The sequence below is a fragment of the Mercenaria mercenaria genome, chromosome 5 (assembly GCF_021730395.1).
Source record: "Mercenaria mercenaria strain notata chromosome 5, MADL_Memer_1, whole genome shotgun sequence".
Classification (NCBI taxonomy): Eukaryota; Metazoa; Mollusca; class Bivalvia; order Venerida; family Veneridae; genus Mercenaria; species Mercenaria mercenaria.
The window spans coordinates 77,270,641-77,289,812 of record NC_069365.1 but is presented as its reverse complement, the minus strand read 5'-3'; the positions used below and the strand labels follow the sequence as shown (position 1 = coordinate 77,289,812).

At 36.8% G+C, this 19,172-nt stretch overlaps 1 protein-coding gene across 3 annotated transcripts in view; it reads left to right on the top strand.

The window, feature by feature from the left end:
* LOC123557680 (inositol polyphosphate-4-phosphatase type I A-like) overlaps window positions 1–16,704 on the top strand; it is a 48,901-nt gene extending 32,197 nt beyond the window's left edge. For all 3 annotated transcript variants that reach the window (XM_045349299.2, XM_053544044.1, XM_053544043.1), the window contains exons 15-23: window positions 5,323–5,514; window positions 6,341–6,538; window positions 7,178–7,246; window positions 9,356–9,597; window positions 9,900–9,935; window positions 10,919–11,059; window positions 12,098–12,195; window positions 14,295–14,398; window positions 14,916–16,704. In XM_045349299.2, the coding sequence (XP_045205234.2) occupies window positions 5,323–5,514; window positions 6,341–6,538; window positions 7,178–7,246; window positions 9,356–9,597; window positions 9,900–9,935; window positions 10,919–11,059; window positions 12,098–12,195; window positions 14,295–14,398; window positions 14,916–15,203 (1,368 nt within the window). In that variant the 3' untranslated portion in view covers window positions 15,204–16,704. The remainder of the gene's footprint in view (window positions 1–5,322; window positions 5,515–6,340; window positions 6,539–7,177; window positions 7,247–9,355; window positions 9,598–9,899; window positions 9,936–10,918; window positions 11,060–12,097; window positions 12,196–14,294; window positions 14,399–14,915) is intronic.
* Window positions 16,705–19,172: the final 2,468 nt, after the last annotated feature.

Genomic DNA, 19,172 nt, shown 5'->3' with positions numbered 1-19,172 from the left:
AAACCCTACTAAAATGTCACAAAAGTAGCCCGGACCAAAATATTACACTTAAAATTTCTAACAGACAGTATTATTAAATAATTATAAAATGTGAAATTTCCTCACTGAAGGGGGGCCTATGTTGGGATCTTCCTGCGGGGTTGTCGACCAATCCACCTCTGGTGTCTCCACAAGCGGTCTTTCAGTATTCCTCAGGGGGTCAGAATTCTTATTGGAACCTTAGAAAAGCATCTCGGTAACAATTATCAACAGATCACCTTCCAGAGCTCTTGGTTGGTCATCTGTAACTTCACTCTTATTCTTTCCTGTATAACCATTCCGTTCTCTCTCATGCAAACTCTGAATACATTCACGGTAAGGTTGACTGACAATCCCATGCATTCATTTGATTCTTGTTCTGTCTCAATCATTATCATCTTTAACTTGGAATTAAAGTGTTTAAGATTGTTGGATTTGCCTTCCTTAGTCCGTTTATAAAATTTATAGGGTTTAAGGTCGATGGAGTGATCTCCCTTGGTCTATCACTAGGTCCTTAGTTCTGTGGTCTAGGTATAGGTGCTATGTATGCTGACAATTCCCTTCCAACATCTCTCTTCCTAGGTAAAAAAGCATTGAAGTCTGCATCAACACGAGTATCACGGGGACCAAGGAGCCGTTCTGTACTGGCCCCTACAGCAACTCGACTCCTCACACCCTGATATCCCGCCAAAGGTTCATCCAGCGGGCCAGACTCTGACTACCCATCAGAGTAAAAAAAAAAAAATCCCTTGTTCCAATCCCCTACCAATATATCCCCCAGGTACCTGACACCGGTCTATAATACCATCGGCCAAGGTCCTATCCGCGTATAAAGGAACTGATCCACAATAATAATCATAAGTACAAAAATCCCTGTTTCCCCCCCATCCCCCCAATACCATATCAGTTCCACCTTGCAAGGCTTTGTTCCTGACCCCCGGGGCCCTGGCTTCTCCACTGGATATGATGCAGTACTTGCCAGGATGGATAAAACCCTGGTCTTCTGAAACTCGGTCCTCCCCTGAGCGCCTGCGCCAGGTCACCTCACCGGAAGGCGTGCCAAATACCACCAGCTGACTGCCGGCTGGTACCAAGTTGTTTTCATACAAATCACCACCGTCCATTGACTGTAACCTCGACCTTGACGTTGCCTCCGTCTCACGGGCGATTGACAGTGTACTTGGTGGTGGTAGAAATCTGGGTAGATAAGGTGTATCTGCTTAGGTTTTAAACGTAGGTACTTGGTTGGTAATCATGGTCTATGTCATGCTGTCCTTCAGTGGATGGTATATCACCTGGGTCCGTGGTAACTTCCCTAATGGTCTCCATCATGGACTGTAACTAAATTTGTTTTATTCAAACAACACACACAAAAAGGTATATTTATTTTAACTTTTACTAGTACAGTAAAAAGGAAATTTTTACAGAATTTAAATATTCAAGGTTTTGGCACTTAGTTATATCAATAATTAATATGTACAAAATGTTTTGTATGAATTAATCAAGTTTAACACTGTTCTTTAAAGCTAACTTGGTAACAGTCAGCAATTTAACTGGCTCTAAGGAACTGTTTTCCACAGCTTGGAAACAGCTGTTTCACATCTAGGTCAGGAATGGTACAAGTTACTAGTATTCAATGAAATTATATTTGTTACCTAAGCCTGGAAATGGCTTTAGTGCTATACACTGACCTGGTATCGGTCACAATACAAGCCTGGAGACGGCTACAGTATTCAACAGAATGGTTGTCTAGATATTTAATAAACGGCAGGGCACGGCTCTATGAAATGTACCAAGAACAAAGTACACCAAGCTCAACGCGCCAACAAAACAACACAAAAAAAAAAATCTTACCAAAGTCTGGTAACGACTTTACCAAAGGCAAGGTCTGGTAATGACCCTTACAAAGTCTGGAGTCGACTTTCACAACAAAACAAGTCACTGGTGGTTACACTAGATTTGTACTAAATTTTTAACAAAGTCTAAACTACTCCTGATCTACTGATTTTTCTTACTCACCAAGGCTTGGAAACAGCCTTAAGTTGCTATCTATTACATTAAACCTGGACTGAAATCTAAATATTATATTAGATTAAACATGTACAATATTTTATATAAAAAAAATAATAAGGCTGCAGTCTCCACAATTAAATCAGCACTGCTAAAGAACGGCTCTGACTTCGGTTAAATCAAGTCCTCGACTCCTCGGTGTACTGGGGTGTTTTAACACTGTAGTAAATATCTAGGTCATGTTTACAAATGTCACACTCGCTTATCGATCGATACTGGCAGTAAATAAGGTCATTGGTTATGTTGATGTTTGGTTCTGTATCCTGCTAAGCTGCATCTTTCTGACTGAGAAAATATTACGTGCTCGCTGTCAACAACTTCTAAATAATCATTTGTTCATGGTAGCGTTTTCAACAAATTTATGGAGTGTAGAGTTCGTATCACTGGATCCGAAATGAAGAACGGATCCCACCGCTGCCACCAAATTCTGTAGTGCCCCCCGCCCCGGCCACTGTACTTTACTTGGGTTAGGAAAAAATAAAAATGTTAAATGTAAACAGACCAAGGGCAAGGGGACTACAGTCAGGGGACTGAGTCCACCAATTACAATACTGTAAGGTTATTCATTGTTCAGGGATAAGCAATATGTTGACTAAACTAGGGTCTGGTCGCGACCCTATAGGCTGGTAGCGCCCAAGACAAGGCTGGTAGCGCCCAAGTTAAAAGGCTGGTAGCGCCCGAGTTCAAATTTGGTTCAAAGTTTAATAAAGTACTGACAACGTTCCTTTCGGCTTCAAACAACTTTTATTTATGGGAAGCCTTAACAATAACTATTAATTATAACTGAATAAAATAATCATTAATGAAAATATCAGGCAAAAGTCGTGTAGCAGGCGGACCGAGAACCAACTCTAAAATTACAGAGTTTTCTAAGAGAAAAACAGCCAAATACAGCTAATAAATATATCTGTATAATTTAATGATAATAAGTACCGTGCAGTTTCAAAGTTTGAATAATTCGTATAGGTTTTAGAAGCGTAAATAAAAAAAATGTCTAAGAACAAACTGACAAACAGCCTTTCTATACGAGAGACGGAGGCAAAGTGATGATTCTAGCGTTCTAATAATTAACCTTTGTGGTATGCAATGGTATGCAAATGAGGATGAATACCAGAATCTAAATTAGTCTGAATAAGGTCAAAGTCGGAAATACCCGGACAGGTCCGTAACCGAGTTGATGCTACGAACTTACTTCGGCCGACCATGACGTCATTCGGGATACGAACATTTCCTTATATGCAAATAAGGCGGAGCTTAACCTCTAAACTAGTGTAAACAAACAAAGTCGGACAGAAATAAATAATAAAACAATATAGAACGCTACGAATCAACACTACATGCCAAGTATTAAATATCAAATAATTGACAATAAAAGTTAACTATTTCTGCAGAAATGAAGCGATTTCGGTCCGTTTAAACAGAGATTTAGTCACCCGGTGCATACGTACAAAAATCCAAGATGGTTGACAACTGTCAAAATTTCAACTGACATAAACTTTTATGAAGTTTTACAAAGTCAACAATGGACATTACATGAAAACCTCGATTTAATTTAATACAGCAGGTGATTGTTGATTGAACTGTTGAATAACTCAGGCTGACATTGCGTACTTTTATAGAAAATCCCTGTGAAAGCTAGAATTACAGTTTCACTAACTGACACCAGCATGACATAAGTAGAGTTCTAACATTTTGAAATGTAATTTAGTAAACAACAATTTAACAGTGCTGCTGGTTATCAGTCAATGTCTGGAAATGTTACAGAACAATGAACTGTGATTAAAAAGTAGCTGACAGATAGCCTGACAACTTAACATCAAAAATAAAAACTACCGATAGGCCGTAAAAACAATGCAAAACAATTGCATCAAAACAAAGTCGTGAGGCATCATGCCTCACAGTACTGTCAAGTTTTTTGGGTTTTTTTTAAAATACCCTTAATATCCTTGTATGAGTTTGCAGTGTATGGAAAAACAGAATTTTGATTTTATGATAAGATGCATAAGGGCCTTAAATACCTACATGTGTGAAACAGACTCTCCTCAGCCAAATAAGAGAGGATGTTTTGCTCGTCTTTTTGAGCTACCCTTTCCAAGAATTGTGAAAAATATCTTCTTTTTAAATATCTTCATTTGATTTTAGCAATGTATACTGTGAAATTATTTTTAGATTTCTGTGATACATAATTTCATGGTTAAGGCAAATTGGCTTTTTTGTAGGAATTTAAGTTTTTGTTAATTTTGACCTTTGAACAGAAAATGATTGGGAACTTTAATCCTTATCATGCTGGACACGATTGATTCTGGCCTTGTGACCAGTGTAGATCATGATAAGCCTGCACATCTGTATTGTGGGTTCAAGCCTCAACCTGATCATTTTGTGAGGAAGTCAATTCAGTTGACCCAAGTTTATCAAGTGTTGAAAAAATGTGCGAAGAAGCATCTTGGATTTTCCTATTAAGAAGTGGCTGGTGGGGTTGACATTGCTGACTAGGAACCACTTGCCCCTCACCAGTGTGGGTTCAAAACCTCACTTAACCCTTAGCCTGCTGCAGGCGAATTTAACAGCCTTTGCAAACAGCTTGGAACCAGATCAGACGCCGATTAAATCGGCGTCTGATCAGGTTCCAAGCTGTTTGCTACTCTGACAATATTTCTTCCAATTTTGGAGCAAATTGAATGAACTTTACAATTTTAGCAGACGACATTTCCAGCAGACGACAATTTATCTAGCATGCTAAAGGTTAAGGTGTAGAATTTTTCATGTGAGGAAGCTATTAAAGGTTACTAAAGGTTGGTGGTTCTACCCAGTTGCCTGCCCGTGCCTAAAACAATACTTAGAAAGGCACTTTGGGTCTCTCTGCACCATCAAAAGCTTGAAAAATCACTCTATGACTTATATAATGCCTGGGACTTGAATCAGAAGAAAAAAAAACAAATCTTCAAAATATTAACCTGGAAAATCCCAGTTTGTCAAAAATAATCTAGGAGAATCTTTAAATCAAGATTCAAGGGAAGAACTGGAAAATTAAGTTTCAAATAATAAAGTCAGACCTCAGTAAAAAGACCATTTTTGGAGAATTCAAAAAGTGTTGGTCCTTATATGCAGGTGGTTGTTATTTACAAGTGGTTGTACAACGTGTTCATAACTATTTAAAAAAATGGAGTATGTAAAGTTGCCTAAGCAGTATACATAATTAGCCTATTATCATTATCTGTACACTTATCTGTGCAGGTGAAAGAGTTGGTTCTTGATTGTGCGAGTCCAATATTACAAAGCACAGCAAACAAACTAGCTGATATACACGAGGAGTTCGAAGCACTCGCTGAAGAAAAGGCAAAATTGAAACAAGGCGAGAAATCTCCCGAGAATGATTGGAAGTGGACAGGAAGTTGTTTTGTGAAAAGTCCTACTGTTGAACCCTGGGTAAGAACAACTTCTGTTTTCATATCTTTTAAAGCAGCATGTATGTTGGTTTACACTATTTTTGGAATTTAGAAAGCTTCTTATTATATATTTTTAATCTAAAATAAAAATTGATGACAAAGTAATTCAGAGGCCTTTTACAGTACTGAGTGAGAAAGGCAACTGACATGTTGTCTCCCAAATGCTTTATTTTTAACCAAAATAAAAATGGGTTTGAAAATCTCATAGAAAAACAAAGGGCAGTATCTTGTTAAATCTCATTTGAACCAAATGAGATTTTTCTTTGCACTTTTCATAATAGGCATCTAGGCATTAAATTTATCAGTTTGAAAGTGATATGAGCCGTGCCATGGGAAAACCAACATAGTGGGTGTGCGACCAGCATGGATCCAGACCAGCCTGCGCATCCGCGCAGTCTGGTCAGGCTCCAAGCTGTTCGCTTTTAAAGCCTATTGGAATTGGAGAAACTGTTAGCAAACAGCATGGGTCCTGACCAGACTGCGTGGATGCACAGGCTGGTCTGGATCCATCTGGTTGCACACCCAATATGTTGGTTTTCCCATGGCACGGCTCAATTATGTATTTACACTTTTCGTGTTTTGATACTTTATCTCTTGGTTTAAAAGCAAAGTGAGGGATTAATTTTTCAGATATAGTGAATGAAGTATGACATTGCTTTCTAGGTTTTGTTGTAGCAAAGGAATTGATATTTTAAAACAAAATTGAAATAACAATTATGCTAAGCTAATCAGTTACTAAATTTGAACTTTGAAAAGTAGTTTCCTAGATAATGTACTTTAAGGAAGAAGCTGTATTTTTAATATAGGATATGACGCGAGTGAACACTGAGGCAGCACTCGTATGTCTGACATCCATGGTTGAAGATCTAGTGCAGAACAAATCGGGAACGATGGATCGTCCAAAATGGCTCGGTGATATCAGCCCGGCAGTGATCAAATTGAAAAGTTTTGTCGAAATTGTGTGCCAAAAAGCAACCCACTTCATGTCATTTCTTGATCTCATGGTATGTTTCGCTGTATAGAATTTTGAAATTAAGTAATGTATGTCCTGCTTATTTTGTATTTGAAAATGTGAACTACATTTGTGTTACTATAGAGCGCTAAAGTTTATGTAAACTGTATGAAAACTACTTAATGTTTGGTTTAAGTAACTACACACTGATACATGTATATTTAAAGGTAACAGCTGTGATAGAAAAACAATATTGACGGAGAAGATAAAGTGCATGATATCCTATGAAATCATTTAATTTTGTGGGCAAGAAGATTTGTGGTCTAGGCAAAACAGTTATTTCATAAAGATATGAATTTGTGGATTTCAAATTTTGGGCATAAAATGAATGGAAATTTTACTTGTTCACTGGGATTTATTTTCATGGATTAACCCGACTATGAAATTCATTAGAATTAGTCCCCTACAAATATTTAATTTAAATAATTTCATAGTAAGTTCTTAAGAGTTTTTCCCTAGCCTAAAAGTCTATATTCTTCTCCTCATTTTGTGAGCACAATAAACATCTGAGGCAAGTTAGAAGAGCAGATACATGTATTATCCTTATAATCTATCTGTTACCCATAATTAAAATACGAGTTTCTTTGATTTTGATGAAGACATTTCCTTATTTTAATGTTTTTACATTCAGGAACACAAAGATAGTCTCAAGTTGATGCATACAATTAAATGTAGAAGAGATGTGGCATTCAGTCATGCTGTAAGTGGCCTCCTATCTAGTTTTCTTTTTTCATATTTTTAATGGTTAACATTTGAGCTGCGCCATGAGAAAATAAACATAGTGGGTTTGCGACCAGCATGGATTCAGACCAGCCTGCGCATCCGCGCAGTCTGGTCTGGATCCATGCTCTTCGCTAACGGTTTCTCTAATTGCAGTAGGCTTTAAAAGTGAACAGCATGGATCCTGACCAGATTGCGCGGATGCGCAGCTGGTCTGGATCCATGCTGGTCGCGAAGCCACTGTGTTGGTTTTCTCATGGCATGGCTCATTTGTGTAGTCATGGTTAACTTGGTAACTTGTATCAAGACATTGTTTCATCTTTTTACACCCACAAACCAAGTTAAAAGAGTGTGTAGTTTTCATTGATGTAAGAAATATTAAGGGGATAGCTTCTTCAACAGTTTTAAATGGATACCAATAAAACTATAGTCACATGGTCATGATGAAGTAAAGATGTGTTTGACATAATATTTTTAGGGTCAGTTAAGACTTTGCAGGGTTATGTTCCTTTTGACTTTTATAAGAACGTGTGAACAGCATTATTTGTGCTTTGGAAGTTTATGATGTAAACTACCTCTGTGCTTTAAATTTGAATAAAGTATATCCCAGGCATTAAATGAGATATTTTTGTTCACTTACATATGTTATTTCTATTTCGATTATTTGTCAATGCAGCTACGGGATTCTTCCCAACCCTCTGCTGCCTTGTTCTGGGGGAAATAATTACTTTAAAAAAGATATTTCTGCTTGGTGTTTTCAACAAATGTTTAAGTATTTATAGAATTGTGCAGTGATCATTCTAAGCCTGTAGAGATGCCCTTCTTTCTCATGTCAGTACAGGAACTTTGTCCTGTGTAGTTAACAAGTTAAAGTCCTCTTTAGTTAAGAATTTCAGTTTGTTATAATTGAATCACTAGACCCACCACTGTTAGTTAGAGCTCCCAAATCAGAAGTCTGTTTTACAAGAGAGCCATTTAGCTGGTTCTTCCCTGGTGTCTGCCCTTGCCTGGAATAAGAGAGCCATTTAGCTGGTTCTACCCTCGTGTCTGCCCTTGCCTGGAATAAGAGAGCCATTTAGCTGGTTCTACCCTAGTGTCTGCCCTTGCCAGGAATAATGCCATAAGGAGCCTGTTTTTCTGTTGGATCATTTTGTTTTCATGCATATGTTAACTCTGTTGAATAACACACACATTGAGTAAAGCCCCAAATATTAAATGTTTAACTTAGTGTTAAAAAGGCAGGTTTTAAACATGCATGAATCTCCCAAATCTTTATAATTTTATTGTTACAGTTCCATGAAATTATATTTTTGTACCAGCTTTTCATATTTTTTAATGTTTTTGCCCTCTGCTGCAAAATTTAAGAAGCAACTTTTTATCAGATTATTAATCTATACCATAACCATCGCAAAGGAAAATGATCTAACTAACAAAATGAGTGCTTACATTTTTAGTACGTTTCATTATAAAAATAAGTGAACTATGGCTGTTATTCCATTATTACGGCTGTCCGGTTATGCAGTGATGCAGTGCTGAAACACGCACATGAGTACAAATATGATAAACAAGGGGTTCCTGGTTGTGTGAATGTCTTTGCTTCACCAGTCAAACTGCTCGAAGTAATAGATATAATTGTAATTTCTTAAAGGCAAAAGTCTTGCTATATGAGTTCAAGCCATTGCTGCTTGCCACCATGTTAGACCAGACAAATAAGTCAATTTAAAATTTCACTTGTGATTTCTATTCAAGCCATTTTCTAAATCAGCGACGCCATTAGAAAACCAACATAGTGCATTTGCAACCAGCATGGATCCAGACCAGCCTGCGCATCCGCAGAGCCTGGTCAGGATCCATGCTGTTCGCTAACAGTTTCTCTAATTGCAGTAGGCTTTGAAAACAAATAGTATGGATCCTGACCAGACTGTGCGGATGCTCAAGCTGGTCTTGATTCATGCTGGTCGCAAATGCACTATGTTGGTTTTTTCATGGCGCGACTCAAATATTACACTGCAATCTTTTGAGACTATTTAGATTCTACAATTGTAATAATTATAAATAGATTATTTACTTTTTTGAATATTTGATTTAGCTGACGACCCTTGTCACAGGATTTATGCTTCACATGAATTCCTATGTGGATAATGCAGCCATCATGGATCAGATTTGCAATATAGGTGTTTTACTAGAAATGGAGGGTTTACTCAGTTGCCATAGTGACGAAGTTGGTATGTTGGAAGATATGGTTGTTGCCATGGATGATCTTTCAACGGTGACCTTTAAACTTGTCCATGAAACAGCTCAGAAAAATTCTATAGAATTGACAACAAAGAGGTAAGAATGATCCTTTTTAGTTTGTAAAATTAATTGATTTCATGACTCTTATTGTATGATCAAACTTGAGCAACTTTTATTAAATGTTTTCTCCAATTTTATCGCACCATAATTATAATCACCATCTGTGAAAACTGAAATTATTTTGTTACATGCAAAAGTATGGAGTCCAACATATTTATTGATATTCCCCTTCCCGCCCCAAATAGTCTTGTATAACCAATGACAAAAAAGAAATTGTTTTTGGCCGTTCCATTTTAGGACTGTAAAATCTTTTAATAACTTAAATGTGTATTTTTCAGCTTCAAAAAGGCAGGACTATATCCAGATCTCAATAGGTTTGTAGGAATTGTATACTTCTGTTCTACCTTATTTTTCTAGAATAATCATACATGTCTTCATGTTTAGACAATAGTCCATGATAACATGTAATCATGATTTTAGTATTCCTGATTTCATATTTAATTCAGCTGATAATTTAATAGATTGGTACTTGTTCTACCCCCCGACAACAAAGTTGTAAGGTGGGGTATACTGGTCTCAGGTTGTCTGTCTGTCTGTCTGTCTGTCCATCTGTCCGTAGACGCAATCTTGTGCGCACCATCTCTCCTTATCCCCTTGACAGAATTTAATGAAACTTCACACAAGTGATCAGTACCAACAGTAGTTGTGCATGGGGCATGTTAGGTTCTTTCAGAAAAAAAAATTGCAGAGTTATGGGACTTTGTTTTTTTGTTACTATACTATATACATAGACACAGTCTTGTGCGCACCATCTCTCCTCATCCCCTTGACACAATTTAATGAAACTTCACACAAGTGATCAGTAACAATAGTAGTTGTGCATGGGGCATGTTAGGTTCTTTCAGCGACAAAAATTGCAGAGTTATGGGACTTTGTTTCTTGTTAACATACTATGTACATACAGTCTGCATATGCAATCTTGTGCGTGCCTAATCTACCAAACCCTTGCACACAATTTAATGAAACTTCACACAAGTGATCAGTACCAACCCTAGTTGTGCATGGTGCATGTTACATTCTTTTAGATAAATATTCTGCATAGTTATGGGACTTTGTTTTTTGTTACTATACTGTATACATACAGTCTATATACATACAGTCCACATAATTATGCAATCTTGTGTGCGTCAGATTGCAATGTACTGTGTCAGTGCATGCGGGGAGTACATTCATCACCTTTAGTGATAGCTCTAGTTAAGTAAGTAACATATTCTTTAAGATCGAAAAATACCTTGACTCACAGCTAGCAATTCAAGTGAGTTGAATTCAAGTGAGTTAACAATGCCTTTATTTGCAGACACCACATATGTGTTGAAATTCCTATGAAGAAACAACATTTTGAGAAACTACCTCAGAAGTTACAGTCAGGGTCAGAGGTCAAGGTCATACCAGTTTTCTTCAACGTCGGTATCAATGAGCAAGCCACTCTTGCAGAAAAGTAAGTAATTAAATCAAGAAAAGGAAATAAATTTTTCACATGCATAATTAAAACAAACAGTTTATGTAAATGGGAAATTACCTCAGATATAACAATCAGGGTCAGAGGTCAAAGTCATTCCAATTTTCTTCAGTGCATGTAGCAGTGAGCAGGTTTACTCTTGCAGAAAAATAGGCAAAAGAAATATTTTATTATGCGCATGACCGCCTCAGTAGCCTAGTGGTAGTGTACTCACTTCGAGTGCTGGAGTTTGTGGGTTGGCTGCTAGGCCATGTCATACCAAAGACATGAAAGATGGAACTGGTAGCTTCCCCTCTTGGAACTTTACTTGGCATTGAGAAGATAGTTCTAGGACTGGTCAGCCGTTGTCAGTATAATGTGACAATGATGTGGTATTCAGTTGAGGCAGCACTGCAAAGTTGAGTATTGTGTTGACTACTACAAGAAGACACCAGGGCATGACTGAAAAAATGTTGAAAAAGACATTAAACCCAAAACACACACTAACTACACACTCTTTATCAGAATATTCATTATGCACCCATACAAAGAAAAGGGTGTATATGAGCCGTGCCATGGGAAAACCAACATAGTGGGTATGCGACCAGCATGGATCCAGACCAGCCTGCGCATCTGCGCAGTCTGGTCAGGCTCCATGCTGTTCGCTTTTAAAGCTTATTGGAATTGGAGAAACTATTAGCGAACAGCATGGATCCTGACCAGACTGCGCGGATGCGCAGGCTGGTCTGGATCCATGCTGGTCGCATACCCACTATGTTGGTTTTCTCATGGCACGGCTCATATTATTTTGCTTATCTCAGCTGTTCAGTCTGCTTGTCCGTCTGTAGAGCAATCAATAAATAGAGGAGGCTTTAGTCTGTAGTGGTCAAATTTTGCGGAAGAATTGTCTGTGGTCATTGAACACTGAAAATCTAATGTGTATTTAGTGCCCTGTGAACATGAAAAGATGTAAACGAACAGGTGTTTTTCATAGGTCAAAGGTCAAGGCCAGAGTAATATTTTGAGTGTTTATTTCAGGTTTGGGAGTACAGGACTTCAAGATAAATCTAATGAAGAAAGTTTAGGGCGCCTCCACAGATATGTTGAAGCGCTGGAGGAAGTTAGCACTATAAAAGGTACTTCGTTAATGTTTATATGAATTATATACCATGCTTCTAAACAGTGCTCCAACGTCTTGATATAATTGGAAAAAAAAAACAAAAAAAAACATTTATTTACTGAACATGTTTAATTGGCTATTTTACACTTACTGAAAAATTGTTTCCATCTAAAATTAAAAAAATGCTTCTCCCGTACCAGATGTCATGCACTTTGCAACATTAAGTTCAAATGAGCGCCTGGGGTCTTCCTGCATCATCGAAAGCAGACAGTCCCAAAATGATTTTTAGCTCATCTGATTTTTTGAAAAAAAAATGAGTTATTGTCATCACTTGATCGGCGTCGGCATTGCCTGGTGAAGTTTTATGTTTAGGTCAGCTTTTCTCCTAAACTATCAAAGCTATTGCTTTGAAACTTGCAACACTTGTTCATCATCATAAGCTGACCCTGCACAGCAAGAAACATAACTCCATCCTGCTTTTTGCAAGATTTATGGCCCCTTTTGTACTTAGAAAATATCAGATTTCTTGGTTAAGTTTTATCTTTAGGTCAACTTTTCTCCTAAACTATCAAAGCTATTGCTTTGAAACTTGCAACACTTGTTCACCATCATAAGCTAACCCTGTACATCAAGAAACATAACTCCATCCTGCTTTTTGCAAGATTTATGGCCCCTTTTGAACTTAGAAAATCAGTTTTCTTGGTTAAGTTTTATGTTTAGGTCAGCTTTTCTCCTAAACTATCAAAGCTATTGCTTTGAAACTTGCAACACTTGTTCACCATCATAAGCTGACCCTGTACAGCAAGAAACATAACTCCATCCTGCTTTTTGCAAGATTTATGGCCCCTTTTGTACTTAGAAAATATCAGATTTCTTGGTTAAGTTTTATGTTTAGGTCAACTTTTCTCCTAAACTATCAAAGCTATTGCTTTGAAACTTGCAACAGTTATTCACCATCATAAGCTGACCCTGTATATCAAGAGACATAACTCCATCCTGCTTTTTTCAAGAATTATTGCCGCTTTTGGACTTAGAAAATCAGTTTTCTTGGTTGAGTAATATGTTAAAGTTAGCTTTTCTCATAAACTATCAAAGCTATTGCTTTAAAACTTGCAACACTTGTTCACCATCATAAGCTGACCATGTACAGCAAGAAACATAACTCTATCCTGCTTTTTGCAAGACTTATGGCCCCTTTTGTACTTAGAAAATATCAGATTTATTGGTTAAGTTTTATGTTTAGGTCAGCTTTTGTCCTAAACTATTCAAGCTATTGCTTTGAAACTTGCAACAGTTGTTCACCATCATAAGCTGACTATGTACATCAAGAAACATAACTCCATCCTGCTTTTTGCAAGAATTATGGCCCTTTTTGGACTTAGAAAATTATGGGTAGGACAATTTTTCTATTATACAAAAAAAAATCAAATGAGTGTCAGCAACCGCAAGGCGGTGCTCTTGTTTATAATTGTGTTGGTTTGACATTAAACTCGAGAAACCAATCTTACTGGCTTGTGAGCAAACACTGTAGTTCAGTGCTAAGATACAAGGCCATGAAATCAGGGGTCATGAGTTTGATCTCCAGATACTCGTACTTGAATTACTGATAATGTTTAAATCAAGGCAAAATGTAGAAAGAATCGCCCTTGTGGGCTACAGATGGAAACTATAATAAACTTAAATACACACACAGGCAGAATGAAAGAGGCTATTCTTCTGTTGAACAGAAAAGAAAGAAAATTTGTTCTTTGAAGTCAATGAGGTACCATACTTTTCCAATAATTCCTTACAATATATTGTTAGACAGAATACCTTTTTAGATGTTGATGAGTTGGTCTCAGTCTTTATAGAGTCCTTGATAGTATCCAAATACTACCTTACTTCAAAATAAATGAGCCGCGCCATGAGAAAACCAACATAGTGGGTTTTGCGACCAGCATGGATCCAGACCAGCCTGCGCATCCCCTATTGTAATTAGAGAAACTGTTAGCGAACAGCAAGGATCCTGACCAGACTGCGCGGATGCGCAGGCTGGTCTGGATCCATGCTGGTCGCAAACCCACTATGTTGGTTTTCCCATGGCACGGCTCAAATATTTTCTTGCTTGTGTTTTAGAGCATAAAGTTGTAGGGACCATACCAGAGCTGATGCAACAGTTACGGTACAATATGTACACTAAGAAAAGTAAAAATGTGGAGATACTACATCTTGCTGCAGAGGTTTGTCTCCCTTCAGTTCATAGAACTCAAAAAGTTTCAATAGTTTAAAACTATTTATTTTACACATATTGTATAGAGGTATTCACAGCTTGTGTTATTTGTCCTTGATTCATGGATTTCTGGCCAGAATGTGCCCCTAGGTAAAGGGTTATGGAGACAACAGATTCTCCTCTCCGGGAGGTGAACCCGTTCCCCACTGTGCTTCTGATATGTCTTCACTTGTAGGGAAACACAAATACATGTTATTTAAAGACCTAAATTTTAGAGTTTGTAGTTGATTTATGTCCTGTTAGGATGAATTGTTACCTTTATTATTTAAATATTAAAACGACCTATTATATTAAATATACTTTTGTGAATTATAGTTTAATTATCTTACATTTGACAAAAGAAATGATACATACATTTGTATCATAAGAAAAGATTTGTCTGAAGTATAAATAGTCTTGTATATTCTTTAAGGCTAAAGTCATATATTGTTAAGTTTTGAGATGAAGATTTGATTTTTCATTTACAGTTGTGCAGAAAACTTCATGGAATACGTATGACATGCTGTAAAAGTGCCAAAGATCGTACGGCGATGTCTGTTACTCTAGAACAAGTCCAGATATTGCAGCGTGACCATGACCTTGCTTCTCACGTGTTCTCGCATTCTCTCGATTGTTTTAGAAGTGAAGGTGTAAGACGAGAGAATACTTTCAAAAATATTGGTTCTCGGAAATATGCATTTAACAGTCTGCAGTTGTTGTCATTTCCAAAACAGTATAGACCTCCGAATGGTACCTACGGAAATGTACAAAATTAATTGTTATGTTAGAGAAATAGTAAAACTATAGAAATGGTGGAGATATTGGCCATAGGTTGGCTAAAAGTCTGTGGTGCAGTAGTTAGCAGGTTGGGCTACGTCAATGATCTGGGCTTGATTCCCTACCTGAAATGGATCTGGATGGAACAAAGTGGAGCCCATGGCTTTTGTGATATTTATGCACCTCCCCAGCATCCAGTATTAGCCAACACCATTGCAAACAGTACCAATTTAAGTATATAGCCCAGCACTGTCTGAGCATCAGCCACAACTACCCATTTTAAACCATTACTACTATTGACTGACTATGACTTTATCAGAAAGAAACTTCAATCTTTCCCTATACAGTTCTTATGTCATCACTTTTAGTTTTTTGAAAAATTGTCTCTGCCTTTTTGAAAACAAAGATCTGTGCATTCGAGCCTAAAAAGATCAACATAAGCGCCACGCCATGAGAAAACCAACATAGTGGCTTTGCGACCAGCATGGATCCAGACCAGCCTGTGCATCCGTGCAGTCTGGTCAGGATCCATGCTGTTTGCTAACAGTTTCTGTAATTGCAATAGGCTTTGAAAGTGAACAGCATGGATCCTGACCAGGCTGCGCGGATGCGCAAAGCCACTATGTTGGTTTTCTTATGGTGCTGCTCAAAAGCATTTTAAAATAGTGTTGATGCAGTGTGATTGAGTGATATTGCAGTAGTATATTTTTCTCGTGTGCTTGTTGAACCCGTTTAGGTATTGGTTAAGATATTGGATCAAGACTGGAGTGATTGTTAGTATATATATTTGTGTAATGGGCAATATGAATGATCTTTATTTGAGGTAGGAGAAGCTTTTCAACAGTTACACTGTTACCAAAATTTGTTACATAATGAGTTCATTTAGTGTCACTAAGACCATATACAGGAAAGGTTTGTTATATATGAGGGTCAGGGGATGTATAACATGTGGTCTTCTTGTGTACACAAAGGAGCATAAGAACGGCTCTTCTTTACATATAGCAAGCTGCTGAATTGCACTGTCAAACAATTTTTAGCAAACATACATGTATAGCATTCATTCTCATTAATTACAGGCTAGACATAGACCTTAAAGACCAGTCAAGGTAGACCTCTGGTACGTCAAATATATTTATAGTACAGAAAGTGAAGTCTGAATCTCTACTGTTAAGATTTTCTCTTCTGTATTATGTGATGAAGTCTGAGAGAGATTATATCATCGCCTCAACGCGAAACTAGTCTATGTGTATATAGAAATGAAGCAGATAGACTAGTTTCGCGTTGATGCCACGATATATCTTTGTTGTAAAGTTTCTGATTTTGATTTTGATTATTATATTAATATATTAATATCAAGATTATTTTACTTATTGTTGATCATTGTATAGATTAGTGCAATATGTCTGGGTTTAATTTGCCAAAATCAAAGCATACTGCTTTATTGTTACTGTTTTTTATGTAATATTGATAAGTGAAATAATAAAATGATTGCTAAATTCATGACACTGAAATGTTGTGTATGTTTCACATTGTGGTCTGAAATCATGAGTGGTGGCCTCTGGTCACTGACTTCAAATCACTTGCTCCTAACCAATGTGGGTTCAAGCCTCAGGGGCAGAAGTCCTCATGTGTGGATCGAAGCCATCCATCTGGTTTACAGAAGGTTGGTGGTTCAACACTGGTGACCGCACATGGTAAAATAATACTTGGAGGGGCACCTGGGGTCTTCCTTCACCATGGAAAGCTGGGAAGTTGCCATATGACCTATAACTGTGTCAGTCAGATGCTATACTCAACATAAACAAAACAAATTTAGACTTTGTTGAAGATAGGTGGTTTTATCAATTTACCAGGCAGGTCCATCAATGATTGTCCCCTTTTTACTACCACAGCAATGTCATCTGTCAGACAGAAAGACAAACAGTAAACTGTTACTTTAAGTTGCAATCAGGTTCTGCAGCACATATACACAAGAACAAAATTTGCTATTATATTAACAAATGTTGTATATAAACATAGCAGGTTGCATGCAGCACCAACCCAAATGTAGCTAACAATACATATGTGACATGCAACATGCACGCTGCTGTGACCTCGCTAGAGGACACCTCTGTTAACACATAGTCTTGCGTTGGTAACAATGTAGCTGTTGGGATTATTTCACAGTTATCTCAGAGCTGTGAATTTATGATCCAGTCGATAGTACAAAAAATTATATAATCGTACATTGCTCGTATTTCTTAGATACTTTCACGTTTTGTTCTGAAAAGGCGCGAACATGTTACCTTTAACATTTTATGTGACAATATTGGCTACAAATTTGAAATGGGGAATTTCAAAAATAATCCTGACCTTTAGCCTACTGGCGGCAAGTGGTTTTGCCTCTGCGACCAGTGCAGACCAAATTACCCCTTTCAGTAATAAGTGGTATTTTCCAAATTGAATGATGGACCATTTTAGAAAATGAGCTGGTTATGTTGATTTATTGTAGTAATATTGCATACAAATCTGCAACCGAAAATTTCGGAAAGAATTACCAAATGGTTTAGATGGTGCAGTATGAACTTTATTCACTAAAATTTTCAAATGGTTGCATTTCTTTTATTATATATAGAAAGTATATCAACCCTTTTGGGAAAGATATTTTCAGTTTATCACAAATAAAACAAGTTTAAAGTTTTCACAGACACATATATTACATATACATCATATGCATGGCGACAGTGAATATTTTATCTTAAAACAATAGGCAAAAAAATTAATGATCATATTCGTATATTTATGAATGCAATTTGTTTCTTTAAAATAGTTGGTTTAAGTTTGCTAATGGTATACATATTATTCATGTTTTCTTAAGCCTATTTTGCATATCATCCAGCATTTCATATATGTTACAATCATCTAGAGTAAATAAATATGGTTGTTACGCATATGTTAAATGTTTTTCCAAGGACAAAAGCTATCTAAAGATGTCTATTACAATAGACTGTTTTATATATACGGTAACTCCATTTCGAACAGTATTCCTTTCTTCATGGAAGAATTTCATGATGTTTGATACAAGTCTTGAATTTATATCCTTACATGTGCAGTGGCCAGAGGGTCATACAAAAAAGGTAAAAACTGAAACAAATATTTTTTTTATCTGAGGTGTGTCTTCAGTTTCCTCAAGCAAGAAAAACTGTAAAAACAAACACTACTTTTTGAATTGTAAGTTTTTGGGTTTCCCGAAGTTGCAAGTCTTGTTCAAATGACATTTTATTTCTTTCAGTGCCATATGTTGTAGGGATAAGTTCTTAGACTGGGTATGATTGTCTGTTTATTATATTTTCAATAAAATATGCAATATTATTGCTAACATTTTTTCAGATTTTTTTTACATTTTTATAACAGAAACTTTATTTTACTAATAATGTTTTTATCAAGCGGGTACCTGCTAGAAATAATTTTCAGTATTCATGTATTGTAAATAAAGTATCTATGATTATTTTGAATGGTTCTCTCAACACATAGAAGAACTGCAGAAACCCATCAGTTCAATTTTCATTCGTGACTCCCATTTGTCTAACAAACTAAATTTGAACACATTACAGTCGGTAGCGTATGATGTGGAAGAAATGTAGTTACGCTTATAGCTCCGTAATTTGAACATAATCAACATCATTTGAAGAAACTCAGGCAAAATTTCATCATCACTGTCGTTGTCGTCATAATTATTATCACCTTTGTGATCGTCATTTGCTTACATGTTTTAGCATCATCAACAAAGTTATCAAACATACTGGTCACCATATTATCTGGCTTGACCCTATTTAAAATGACCCGCCAAGGATCAAAATTTACACAAGTCAACTTTGTTTAAAACTGAACTTGTTTCTGTTTTCAATGTATAAAATTACATGTAGATGTCATTTTTGCAATGAATCAAATTGTCATGTTAGACCAGGCCTCGGCAGCGCCACTAGCAT